Source organism: Oculina patagonica, unplaced genomic scaffold (assembly GCF_052425735.1).
Source record: "Oculina patagonica isolate OP01 unplaced genomic scaffold, crgOcupat unplaced239, whole genome shotgun sequence".
Classification (NCBI taxonomy): domain Eukaryota; kingdom Metazoa; phylum Cnidaria; class Anthozoa; order Scleractinia; family Oculinidae; genus Oculina; species Oculina patagonica.
Genome location: NW_027558079.1, coordinates 1 through 13,568, shown reverse-complemented (window position 1 = coordinate 13,568; position 13,568 = coordinate 1). Strand labels below are relative to the sequence as shown.

Here is a 13,568-nt window from a genome sequence, read left to right as displayed (position 1 = left end):
AAAGTGGATTGACATCCAAAAATCACAGCCCACTACCATGACCTTCTGTATGTGTGAGCTCATTTGCATGAAACAAACACCAAACAGTATGCATTGGTTTGAGTTGGCTCATTTCAAACAGCATGCCAAAAGACAATAACAAAAGATTGATGTAAAGAGATGGCCACTATGCGTGTAATGATGAAACACTACACGCATAGTGTAGTGAAACACCGAATACTTAAAATAATGGCAAGATGGCTCACTAAGAGGGGAAAAATGCTGATACACATGGACTTCTGAAATGTTTTTTTTTTTTGTTTCTTTTACTTTTTCAAGCTATAAGAGAGCTTATCTTTGAAGCATATACAGTGTAAACAGACAGTAATAAATAATATAAAGTTTGGAGCTCAAAAGGTTTTGGGAACATTAAATCAAGGATAGGCAGCTGATTGTCATGCTTTAATTTATTGATATGGCAATGCATTTTTTTCTTGCAGTCTTTTCTACCAAAAGACGAAGGAATCAACTTAGCAAGTGACGTTACACATCAACAGGCATCATTACCGTCTCTAGGTGTTGGATACAAACACAGTACATACGGCACAACTCTACCCAAGATACCAGTTGCAACTACAATACAAACCACAACCTTTCCTACATCATTTCCTTCCATTATTCACCAAGAAAAAAATAAAGTCAAGGTACATGTGTGTGTATTTTATTGTCCGTACTATTTGTTCTTTTTGTGACAAACAAGTATTAAACTGTATAATTCATATGAAATATTTATTCATAATTATGTCTGTGAAATTTGGTGGTATAAATGCTAGTGAATGAGATGTTCAAAGTTGTCAAGAAACAAAAACAGAAGGTTGAAAGAAAACAGAATAGAACAATTAAGGAAACCTTTTTACAAGAGGAGTTAAGGTGGCTGATCACGGTTTTCAGTATTTCCTTGACCATATACTTTGATGATTCAGTACTACCACTCTTTTTCAGTTGTTATTACAGTAATGGTATGATCAACAAGTTGTGATCATTTTCGTGACATTAGTGGCTACCATGGCTACAGTATAACCCGTTAAAGCACCCTTAAGTTTATCTTTCAGTGCTAATAACTCAAAAATGAACTCAGTGACCCCCATTTTTTTGTTGAGTTATGATTGGCATCAGTCACGATGCCACTTTTGGCAAAGTTTAAAGAAATTTTATCAGAGGGGTTCAGAGCCACCTTAATATTTTGAAAATTTAAGGTGGCTGGAAAAGTTTAGTAAGTGGTAGAGGTAACAGGTCAGCCAAGCCTCATTATTCTTAACACATCATTTGAAGAGAAGTATGAAATCAAGTTTATAGCATATTATAATGCTTTACCATTATACCATAAAATATACTAAAAAATAATCATTTTCTTTTGTGCAGAACCAAACAAGCCAGAAGTTTGCACATTACAAATTACCAGCCATTGATAACTCAAAACGAGGTGGTGCTCATGGTTTCTGACAATGTTCACAGCTGTGTGTGGAAGCATTCATTTCACTGTGGTTCACAGTACTGGCGGGCCTGGTTGTACATATGATAGGACTGCAGACTGTCATATTGACATGTTGGAGTCATTTGGATATTCTGCACACCTCTCAGCCAATAGGAGCATGCCATCCATTCACTCATCCTCCAGTGAATCTCATAGCTCGTCCAAATAGACCAGTCCTCTAACCATTCACAAGCAATCAGCGTCACATTTGGTCTTGAAGACTAGTAAGGAAATTAAAAGCATTTATGTACAGATCCTACATAGTCTAGCTGCACATTGCAACAGCATGGACTTGAGTCAAGATACAGACATATCCTGTCTTATCAAAAAAACAAAACAGAAAAACAACAACAACAACAACAACAAAAACAGGAAAATCAGGGTGCTATTGATTTAGTTTTCTTGTCCATTGTGTTGCTAGGCAAAACTGTATTTCATCAATTCTTGGACAATTCTCTGTTGTTTCGGTGAAAACAATTTCAAATTGCCAAAAATCATCCTCTGGTGCAGATTTTTTTTATCATGGATGTCTGACTGAAGACAATTTTAGTTTCCCATTTTTTTCCTCAAGACGTGCAGAACTATTTATTTTAAGGAGAAAAAAAAACAAGGAACCTTTTTAAATGAATATTGTACATAAGATATTTTTATAAAGGAGGAAATATTTTTTTGATATAAAAATGTTGGGTAGTAATTTTACCAAGAAATGAGTTTGAAATGATGAAAAAAATTACAGCTGTCAGCTCTTAACTTTTAATTTGTAACAAGGAAGTTATTTAATTATTTTTACTATATAATTTTGTTTTTTTACAATTCGCCTACAAATACTTGCATTCTAAAGCTACTTTGCAGGAATTATTTCAGATTAACTCTTAAGAAAGGAAACCACATTTTTGGTCCTGCAATCTTGTAACTGAGATTAAAACCTATATGTTTTATTCCCTGTATGTCAGTTCTGCCTTTTTGAACTTACCACATCGTTATACAAGTAACACTGAAAAACGTTACAAAGTCGCTGAAAAAGTGATTTTGCAATAACATTCCACAGGTAGTTCTAACTGGTTTCAGGTTGTCATAGCAGTGTTTAGAACTGGCAGTTATTGAAAAAAATATGAGAACTTTGTTCTGGAACATTTTAGTTAATAATTAGATAATAGTAGAAGTATTTTTTGAATTTAATGAATCCAAGATGTTTGTGAATGAAGAGCTGCAGCAATAGTGTGATTATGAATGAAGAAATAAAATGTGTGTATCATAATGTGTGTATCCTGACTGCAGTCACTGGGTTAAAAACATGTTGACTCTTGCTAATCCAATTGTCTCCTGAATATGGACCAATCACCAAAGAGAAAATTGTAAAATAAAGACAAAATAACATATCACCATTTTTTTTTAAAATTATACTATAACAATATTAAACTCATGGGTATGTGTTGTTCCAAAAAGACCATTTTCAAGCCATAAAAGGCCGACATATGGTTATAGAAATTAGTTTTTTGTCTTAACTGGAAAATACTTATAAAAGAGGTCTACAAGACCATAAAATGATAATGACATCAATCTTCAAACACACAGAAAAGAGAGAGGTTATGAAGAAGCCTCACTCAGGTTGAAAAATTGCAATCAGACTGTGAAATAGGTACTGCAACAGGATGTGGACTTATTTAGAGGTCATATTTGAAGTATGGTAAAGAAAATGAAAATTTGGAACCTCCCCCACCCCCATCCCCCTGATAGGCCACTGGCCTACATACAAAGACATTGTGATCATAAAGAAGTGCGCCCTGGAGAATGCTTCTCTCCCCCAACACTTTTCCTTATTTTCCAACAAATTTATGTAACTAATCCCCAGCCTTCAACCAGCTGGGATTTTCTGTTTACAATTTGTTTGCTCATAAAATCTCATACATTTGACTTTGACCCCAAGGGTGTCATGACAATTTTGGAATGCTACATCAGCACTAGCTGGTCTTCAGGAGGACCATCTATCCAGATCAAATTTGAATTTGGAATGTTGGTTTTTCCGCAGGAGGAAAGGAAACTGGAGAACCCTGAGAAAAAACGTCAGAGCAAGCTATAAGAACCAACAACAAACGCAACCCGCATGTGGCACCTCGCCGGATTCAAACCCGGGCCACATTGTTTCATCCCTTCTCCCCATTAAAAAAAATTCAAATATATTCTTGAGACTTGTACTATTCTGTCTGTTATCTTGAAATTGAATCAAATTTACACACTGTTTAGTTAAAGGCTATGTTGTCAGTTACAACAAACAATACTTGCATAATCAGTTAATATGTTAATTGATATCATTCAGTGGATCAAAGTGATTTAGGTTAAAGTAGTGTGGCAACAAATAAACTGCTCATTTACTTGTTTTAATATCACCTACAGTACAATGAGAACTACAGGCTTCAGAAATGAAAGCCATCAATTCCAAATTATTAGCCTTTAATTTATTTTTCATCAGTAATTGACTACACCAGGATTCAAGTTTGACTTGAGTATAAAACTATAATTTTTTGAAAAATAGGTACATGTAGAATTAAAAAATTAAAAAATGTTATTACATGGAATACAGCAAAGTTAATGAAATTAAATAAGTTAAATAATTTATTTAGAGAGGAAGCCATGTCAGAACTAGGCCAACAAGGGTTCAGACAACCACCGGCATATTTATTTCATTGTTGTGGATATTAATTATTAATATCCACAAATACCCTGCCAGACAGAAATTCTTCTTCTTATCCCTGACTTGCAGAGTACCAAACAAAGAATATATATCTAAAAAGTTGCAAAGTTATTGGGCTACCAGCAAAACACCTACTGGCCAAAATTAAGGCATGTTGTTATGTAGTTCTGCAAGTCTTCCAATTGTTTATTCAGCTTTTTATACATCTATTTTTAGGAATGAACTGTGTGAAAGAGAACGTTTGCTCATGCACCTATTTTGCTCATCTTCTATAATTTGCCACAAATCTGGACTGAATGGAATTGAAGAGTGTACGAAAAAATATATAGAGAACGTACCTTATGGGCAGACTATGAGCAGTCCCCATTCTTCCTTAAAGTATGTTGAAGAAGAAGAGAAAAAATAAACAAGTACTTAGTCCAATGTATAGTTTTTCAAATTTATCTGTTGAATATTTTGCCAGCCAGCAGAACTCTACATTTTATAGAAATCATTTGTCATTACATATATTTCCTCACAAGAAAAAATATGCCAACATTAGAACCATAACTGGGAAACTGGCAAGGAGTTTAAAAGACTGGGGATCAGATTCAGAAAGCACTCCAAGTTCAAGATGTAACCGAAGAATTATTGTTCTTGGGAATAGAAAAGCCTATACAATACCTAGATTGGGGATTTCACTGATTAAAAATTTAAATGGGTAAAAAGCTGTGAAAACTATTTAATTGAGGTCATCAACAGGGTGTCTTATAATCTATGATGATCTCAAATGGTCAACAATGTTTAGTTTACTTAGTTTCAACTGCTTTTTACCCAAATTTAAATATCTTAGGATACATCTTATCTTACTACCATTTTCAAGCTACCGAGAACGGCCAACATTTTTCCATTTTTTTTCACAAGTAAAACATTCAAGTTTGTCTAGACAAACTGTCACATTTTTCAAACGAACCAATTAAGTTTGGAGCATCAACATGTCAAGTTTGACAGCTCCGCTTGTGTGTTGCTGCACATGAAACAATTGTTAGCTGTTCCTGGTAGCTGGAAGATGGTAGTAGGAAAGCTTCATAAAACTGGCTCCAGGAAATTAGTCTGTATTTGGGAGGCTCCCAGATTATCCAAAATATGAGCATGTTATTCAAAATATCCTACAGTGTCAATATATTAAAACTAGAGACCGACACCAGTCTTGTGACTGTACCCCCTGATATTAACTGGAGCCTGAAACCATAACCACTCATCCATGCTGTGGTCAGGGGGGTCACTGGCAGCCATCTGTTCACTGCAGGTAGCAGTCCTGACACTTATTTTGCATGAATGACCTCGGTGAGGAGGCTTGAATGTCGGTTTTGGTCGAAACCATTCAATATCTGATGATCTACTAGCTTGAATGAAAACTAGCATCGAGGTAGGAGAGATCTCCTTGAAGGAACCAAGTTCTTGATTGGAGATCAAGCTCCGTATCAGTTTTCGACATGCTGAATTACATACTCTGGCCGATGTGTCCGCAGTATCGACTTCTTGAGCATTTTGAAAATCAACAAAATAATGTTCTTTTGGGCTGACTGCAGTTGATCCTATCAAAACTAATGCAGACTTGACTATTGTTGACAAGAATAACTTGTTTATGTGGTCAAACAAACATTCCACGTCTTCGTAAACTTTCTTAGCTTTCTTGTATTCAGTATTAAAGGATCGCCGGGCCAATGGGCGCTCTATAACGCCTGCTTCTAAGCCATCGCACAACTTTTCTTGATCTTCCACCATTCTTCTCAGCTCGTGGTAAGGCATGGGAAGTTGTTGGCGTTGATACAGAAGGTATTCGATGCAGCTCCTTAAAAGCCGTGAATTTATAGTTTGACCAACTCCTTCATTGAAAGTCACCTCAATTTCTACCTCTTTTGCCATAAATGGTAGCTAAAAACTCTAAACTGCTCTTCTTGTTAGATTTCGAATGTGCCGCTTCGCCGCTTCGAAGACTCTTCCTGGGGCCCATTTGCCAGATTTTCGATGTGCCCAAATAGTGGGCCCCGGAGAGAGGGGGTGCCTGGCACTTTTTCGCTGTGATGAGTTGGAACAAAATGGCGGACTCTCATGAAGAAATCGTTCCTCGAGAACCAAGCTCAGCTATCTTTTCTAGAGCAGATTTCATGAAAGAATCTTTTAGTGTGGACAGCTTTGTCGGAAGCTGTAAGGGTAGCGTTCCTCTGGATGCACTGAAAGCAAACTTAGATGATTATTTGAAGTCTTTGAAACATGCCCTGATTGAGTTGATTAACGAGGACTATGCAGACTTCGTGAATTTGTCTACAAACCTGGTGAGTACTTGGATCGTTTAAATTTATAAGGGAAAGAAAAAGTTCCTGTTAAGGGTTACCGTTAATGAGAAATGGGTATATTATCAATAGTGTGGTTGTATAATTTGGAGACTTGACCTGTATCTGAATCACAGTGTACCATGCTTATAACAGGTTGGAATGGACAAAAACATTGCCAGTTTGTCAGTTCCTTTAGGACAACTGAAAGAAGAAGTTTTGGTAAGTGTTTGTGTAAAAAGCCAGTCAGGCCTCTGCACACAGGAAAGGCTTGCTGAGAACAGAATAAATAAATGGCATGCAATGCATGCAGAAGTGATGACATTTCACAAAGGGGTCTTACATAATTTTCCGGAAATTTGTAAAAAAAATTAACGTAAATAAACGTAACTGAACAAAGTGTGTGCAACAAAATGACTGTTATTTAATTGCAGCTTACATGTTTTGACAAAAAAAATTGTTTTGACATAAGACACATTATAAGTATCTGCATAAATTAGAATAGCATTGACTTTGTGAGGATCTGTTGGAATTCAAATTTATGTGATACAATAGTTATGTATAGAGTCGCAAAGATGCAAATAATACATTTTCTTTATTTTATATTTTTAATATATTTTTTTAGATTTCCTGTTGTTGTTTCAAAAAAGGTTGCGTTATATTGTAGCATGACATATACGATACACATGACCAAGCTTAAAATCAAATGGTGTCTTGCCCTGTGTATTAAAAAAAATTAGAAATTTGTGTCCACTAAAACGAATAGAACTATTCGAATATAATTAATAGTCTCTTTTGTTTATACTTTGTGTTGTTCAGAACTTTCTACACAGGAGTATTTTGCTTTTGTGTTCTGTGTGGCGATTTCTTGTTGTAACGTTTATTCCTACCCACTGGTCCATCAAAACAGACCAAAAGACGGAAAGATCCTGTCCACTTGTGCTATGACATTAAGTGATTGTCATTTCTTAACAAACAAAAAGAATTCGATTCCCTGTCCAAGCCTGATTTTTTTTCCAGGCTTGCTTTTCTCAACTGCTTAAGTTGAGTACATTACTGCAATGGTCTTTCATTTGCTTAAATTGTATATCTGCAGTACAAATATATGAATTTCATATATCCATTTCATATCTTCTCCATCCATGGGTATATAATTATTATGAACTCACAAGTGACCAGCTCCCAGTTGGCTTGATAGCTCAGTTGGTAAGAGCGCTGCACTAGTATCGTGCGGTAATGGGTTCAATTCCTGTTCAAGCCTGAATTACAAGTACGCAGTACAATATGAATTTCATATATACATTTCATATTTTTATAATTATGTCTTTACTCTTCAGCTCATCAAGTCTGATCTTGATGGAACAATTGATGCAATACAAAACAAACTGGACGAAAGAGCACTGCTGAGACAGAAAAAGGTATTGTGTGGGCCTTTTTGACACCTGCAACTGTCTGTTATTGCTATAAGGGATAAATCACCATATCTGCAATGTTTAATTACTTTTTGGGACCAAAAAAACAGAAGTAACATCCTTACAAGAATCTCTTGATCTTCCACCATTAAGGTCTTTAATAATCGCAGATTGTATAATAAACCTCCCTAAATCATGTGTTGATTGTTTTTCATTCATACAGTTAAAGCACTTTTTGTAGAAAAAACAGTGACATATTTAATAATAATAATTTATGAATTTATATTGCGCTTTTTAACATGTAAATGAGCAAAAGCGCATTACAATATTAAAACTTAAAAATATTAAAATATACTAACTATATACATTACAATATTAAAACATAAAACCAATATTAAAACATAACCTTGGGTTATTCCAGAAAAAATACACAGACTCTTGACAGAATGATGGCAATATTTTGTTCCCATTTTCCACCAGATTTCTAGGACTACCAGAACCTCCTTCTAGCTCCTTTGAAGCCTCCCCCCTCCCACTTGGATTTCCATTAATTTTTTGGAAGCCCTAAATCTAATTTACAGTCAATGGAAAAGATTTCTTAAAAATTTCTTAAACCTTGAACACACACTGATAACTGCAAAGATTGAGCTCTTCAAAGTTAATATTTCCAAAAAAATGGAGATATTTTACCACTATGGTTGAAAATACCTAACCCTCGAGAAAGGATTTTTAGGCTCAAACCCCCCCCCTCCCACCAAGATTTCCAGCGTCCTCAACCTCCCTCCCATGAGAATTTCCCAAACACTTCTATCAGGGAGTGTGAATTTTTTCCTGAATGACCCATTAAATTATGTTTGTTGTTATATATTTTTCCTGAACACTTATACTGAACCACAGTGGAGATCTGGTTTAACAAATTCATTACACATATATTATTATTGATTTTTTTTTTTCATCAAAGATGTGTATGCAGCATTTATTAAACATCACAAAGTCACTGGAGAAGATTGAAAGACTATTACAAGGATCAAGGCTTACTCAGCCTGAGGTATCAGCTAAAGAACCTGAAGGGTGAGTAATGTGTCTTTAGTCATCAAGAATAGCACTTGTGTGAATTGAACTACCGGTAATTTGTATATTATTGTAGGGATGATGACTCACATCTGATTGAGAGAGTGGCCAGTGAGTTTAATCAACTACAATTTTACGTTACTCAGAGTCAAGGTCATCCATTGGTGGAAAGCATCAGAGGGGTGAGTCACCTTGATTTATTCATGTTCTGTAGAAATGATTTGCTCTCTAGAGATCAAGGGGACTTGTTATTTTCTGACTGGGCTTTTCCAAGGTCGGGGGTCTACTTGTTAAGTCTAAACTAGCATCAGGAAGGTTTGAAGGGTTTTATGGTATTGAATTCTAGAATGTCCCCATTATTTTGTGGGTAAGTTGTATTTTAAAATGTTTTTTTCTTGTGGTGGTTACTTTATGACTTTTGTATGGGGTTAAGAAAATTAATTTGCACAAACCAAACAAAGGAAGAAACTTGTGTGACATCGTAGAAAATAAACTTGTGGGAGAAAGTAGAAAACCATGCACAACTATCAATGAGTTAAAATACAGTCTGAAGCAAGTTTGTGTTCAGAGTCAATAGTAAAATATCTAATAAACTACATGAAATGTCAATCCTCAAACCTTGAGGTTAATTTGTTAAAACATAGTGATATATGTGCAACAAACTACTGCAGTTGACAAGCTTTGATGAAATGAATGATCAGCTCTTTTTGTATGAGGAAGTGTCAGTAGTGGTGCATACTTGTGCTAATTCAGGGTGGTGTTGACTTGGTATTTTTGCACTATTTACAAAGCGTATTGCAGCCATCACAAGCACCCTGCAAAAGAAATTAGAAGCAGCATTTCAAGAAGGACTCCAGACTGGAGAGCTGAATCTGTTATCCCGCGTTCTAAGGACATATGCCATCATTGACAAGACAAGAGACGCTGAAATGTTGTTCAGAGAAGTTACTGTAAAGCCTTATATGAGTGAGGTAAGGTGATATCACCTCACTTTTAACTAACAGAGATGTTACAAACAGATACACAGTAATCACAGATTATTTTTATCTTTACCAGAAAAATATGAACTTTAGAATGATACCTTTTCTGTGGGCATCAGTGGGTGGTGTGTTAGTGTGTGTTGTGGCTTTCAAGAGAAGAAGTGTTCTGGATCTGCTTGAATGTCTTTCCATTTATACTGTGTTATCATCAGGTATCTGGGAGGCGTGGTGGCCTACCGTCGCTTGCATCTAAGCGTGAACACGTGCCACCGAAACATGATCTAATTGGGTATCAAACGTGGCATGTTTGGTCATCAAACATTTGAAGTTTAGCAGACCGTAACGTGAACTTTCGCACTCAAAATGCTCACCATAAATACTGAGTCATAGCGAAACTTTACACTAGAAGTGATTCAAGTGAACCTGCAAATACATATCGACACAAATCAGGATCAATTTTGTGGGAGAAGTCTCTATATCCAATCTTTCCGCCATTTCGAAGCCGGTATGCGTTGAACTTTCGGCGCGAAAGTTGCCGTTACGGTCTGCCAAACTTCAAACATTTGATGACCAAACATGCCACGTTTGATACCCAATTAGATCATGTTTCTGCGGCACGTGTTCACGCTTAGATGCAAGCGACGGTAATGGTTACTGCAGGACTCTTTATCAAACAGTCCAGGTTAAAGCCCTGCTGAGGCACTGCAGTGTTTTCTTGGGCAATTGACACTTAACTTTCATAGTGCCTCTCTCCACCCAGGTGTATAAATGGGTACCAACGAAATAATGCTGGGGGGTAACCCTGCAGTGGACTAGCATCCCATCCAAGGGGAGTAGGAATACTCCTAGCTGCTTAATGCTACAGAAACTGGGTTAAGTTCTGGCCTGATGGGCCACTAGGCTCATGTGCAGACTTAACCTTATCACCAGGTAGCCTTTATTAGTATCTAATGAAGGCTCAAGAATTAGCTAAAATGCCTAAAAACAATGAATGAGTCAGTGACAAATCCGTTTGATATCAATATACCAACTCCTGACTACTCATATTCAATATTAAGATACTAGATACTGGTATGTAGTTTTGTTCCTGTTCTTCAACATTTCTTGGTTGATTTTCACCACTGGAATCATTTTAGTGGCAGTAGAGAAGGATCAGAGGTAATATGTGAGATTATATCCTTTGACTAACTCCCTGTGTTACAATTGCTTTCTAGGTTATTGTTGAGAAGGTATTGACCGCAGATCCTTCCCAGGGTCTGTACAATGTGTATAACAAAGTTCTTGAATTTGTCCCTAAACACTGTGCGCAAATGATGAACATAACATCTGGGAGGTTTGTAGCCAGTGATGTGGAGATGTTTGGTGAACAGAGGGCAGGAATACGAGGGTTTGACTTCTTAGTGAATGCTGTTTGGCCAGACGTTGTGAGTCTAATTGAGGCACGGTTTGGATCAATCTTTGCCCCTGGAAATCCAGACGCTTTTCATCAGGTTGGTAGTTTGTAAAAACTATTAACATTTTTTTCTTTTCAATACAGCCAGCTCATCTACTGTACTTGTGTGAGCTGTTACTTGTTTTTCCTTGTATTTACATGTATTTCAGGGGAACCATATTAATCCAATCACCAACACGCTGTCAACTCTGATCATATCAACAAGGCAGTCATTTTTGTATTAAAGAGAAGGACATATTTACCAACAGAGGCTAATAAAAGTATTTCGTAAACCCCTCTGTTATGCTTTCAATGTGCAACAAACCACAGTATATACTGACACAAAGAAGTTATAAACATTTTGAAAATTATTACATAACAAAAAGTTTCAAACTCAGCACACTTTGTTAGGCAGTCATTCTCTTCCTAATGGGTACGTTTTTAATAGCTTAATAAGTGGTTCTTTTTTTCTGTCTTGCCATAAGTTAACTGGATTGTTTTCTACTACAGAAATATATGACCACAGTATGGTTTATCAATAAGTTTGAAGGTCTTTGTGGATCAAAGGCTAGTGTGCAGAGACTGAGGTTACATCCTAGCTTTACTGCTTTTATGGCAAGGTGGAGTTTACCAGTCTATTTTCAAATAAGGTTTGTACATCTATCTCTGTTGTGTTTTCTGTGAGATTTTGTTGTTATTCTTACAATATTTTTTATTCTTACATTATATTTTGCCATTTTAGGTTTCAGGAGATGGTAAATAAGTTTGAAAATTCACTGCTGTTACCTGAAGATGGTGACCATGAAAAAGGTACAGTGTGTGATTTAACTGCTAGCTAAGTCAGCTTGCAATGCTTAAAATTCAACTTTTTACCATTGACGCACCTGAGGATATAACTGATTATGTTTATTGTAGTGTTCGAGGATGTTTTAATTTTTTTGTAATCCTCTGTAATGCCCCACTTTTAATTATCATGATTACCGGTACTATAATTCATTGATTATTAACTGATGCCCAAGAAACTTTTTATCCCCCCCTCAGATTCAGAGTTGTTCTCAACAACAGCTGTGGGTGCATTGTGGTGGTGTATTGAGAGGTGCTGGGAGGACTCTGTGTATATTCAAGCCCTCTGTCACAGATTTTGGAAGTTGACTTTACAGGTAAGAAGTCGGTCTACCAACAAGTGTGACTGAAAAACTCTGTTCTTATCTTAACCCTTTGAAGCCCAAATTAATTTTCTTAAATTTGGGCAATTTTAAGTCATAACTACTGAAAAATCAGCAGAAAATGTTTTATTGCAGCTATCTAAGTGAAACTTGCACACCTCATTGTCAAGACATGGAGCTACATTTTGATGGTCTATTTGAAACAGTGACACTAATTGACACCTGTCATATCAAGTTAAACATTAACAACAAAGATAAGTAATAAACAAACTTGAACAATTTCAGTTCTGTAGCTACTTTCTCTTCAAAAGGAAAATTATAAAATGGCTTTAGAATCAAAGATTATTGTGTACTGAACATTTTGTTACCAAACACAGCTTATGTTGAGTGCCTCAAAGTTGTGAAAATTCACTTTTTCTGTAACAACGTGACATGTCACGCAACTAACTTTAAAAGGAATTTACTATTTAGAGGCCTCATGGCAACTTATTTGGAAACTACCTTTGCCCAGATGCCTATTTGACTGATCATGATCCTTCTCCTCCTCATCAATATTGATCGTTCGAAGTTGTATCCTTTTACAAGTCTAGGTCATCAACAGAAAATATTGCTGGTTCCTAAGATAGAGCATCTAACTTAATGGCAGATTCTTTGTCATCCGATATCCTTCAAGATTCATTCCTTCATCGGAGATGTCGAATTCTTGCAAAGGTTCGAAGAATTCGTTGGTTGTGCACCCATTTTGGGCGCTAGCCATATTGTCAAAGGCCCTTTAAATTCTCCAGCTCACGTGATGAACAGAATTTTCGAAAAAACTCGTTCAAAAATGGTCAAAACCTTGCAAAACTGCACACGAATTGTAAAATCAACATTGGGGCAGGAAATATGACCGGGGGAAGGCTGGGTACTAAAAACAGGGAGTCCGCTAAATGAAAATCTGAAGTCGCATCTGCCGTACGATATATCGTACGCTGGGCGTCAAAGGGT

At 36.3% G+C, this 13,568-nt stretch overlaps 2 protein-coding genes and 1 long non-coding RNA gene across 3 annotated transcripts; 2 read left to right on the top strand and 1 right to left on the bottom strand.

Annotated features, from left to right (window-relative positions):
- Positions 1-93: 93 nt before the first annotated feature.
- On the top strand, positions 94-2,771 carry LOC144640289 (uncharacterized). Its single transcript, XR_013568326.1, has 2 exons — positions 94-683; positions 1,402-2,771. It is a non-coding gene; the product is annotated as an uncharacterized LOC144640289 (long non-coding RNA).
- Positions 2,772-3,734: 963 nt separating this feature from the next.
- LOC144640288 (MAD2L1-binding protein-like) lies at positions 3,735-6,149 on the bottom strand. Its single transcript, XM_078499470.1, has one exon. The coding sequence runs from the start codon at positions 6,111-6,113 to the stop codon at positions 5,376-5,378; it is 738 nt and encodes a 245-aa protein (XP_078355596.1). The 5' UTR covers positions 6,114-6,149; the 3' UTR covers positions 3,735-5,375.
- A 122-nt stretch (positions 6,150-6,271) lies between these two features.
- On the top strand, positions 6,272-13,562 carry LOC144640287 (conserved oligomeric Golgi complex subunit 2-like). Its single transcript, XM_078499469.1, has 11 exons — positions 6,272-6,523; positions 6,677-6,742; positions 7,858-7,938; positions 8,894-9,003; positions 9,080-9,185; positions 9,795-9,974; positions 11,198-11,473; positions 11,926-12,065; positions 12,158-12,225; positions 12,457-12,575; positions 12,717-13,562. The coding sequence occupies exons 1-11, from the start codon at positions 6,272-6,274 to the stop codon at positions 12,726-12,728; spliced, it is 1,410 nt and encodes a 469-aa protein (XP_078355595.1). The 3' UTR covers positions 12,729-13,562.
- The last annotated feature ends 6 nt before the right edge of the window (positions 13,563-13,568 follow it).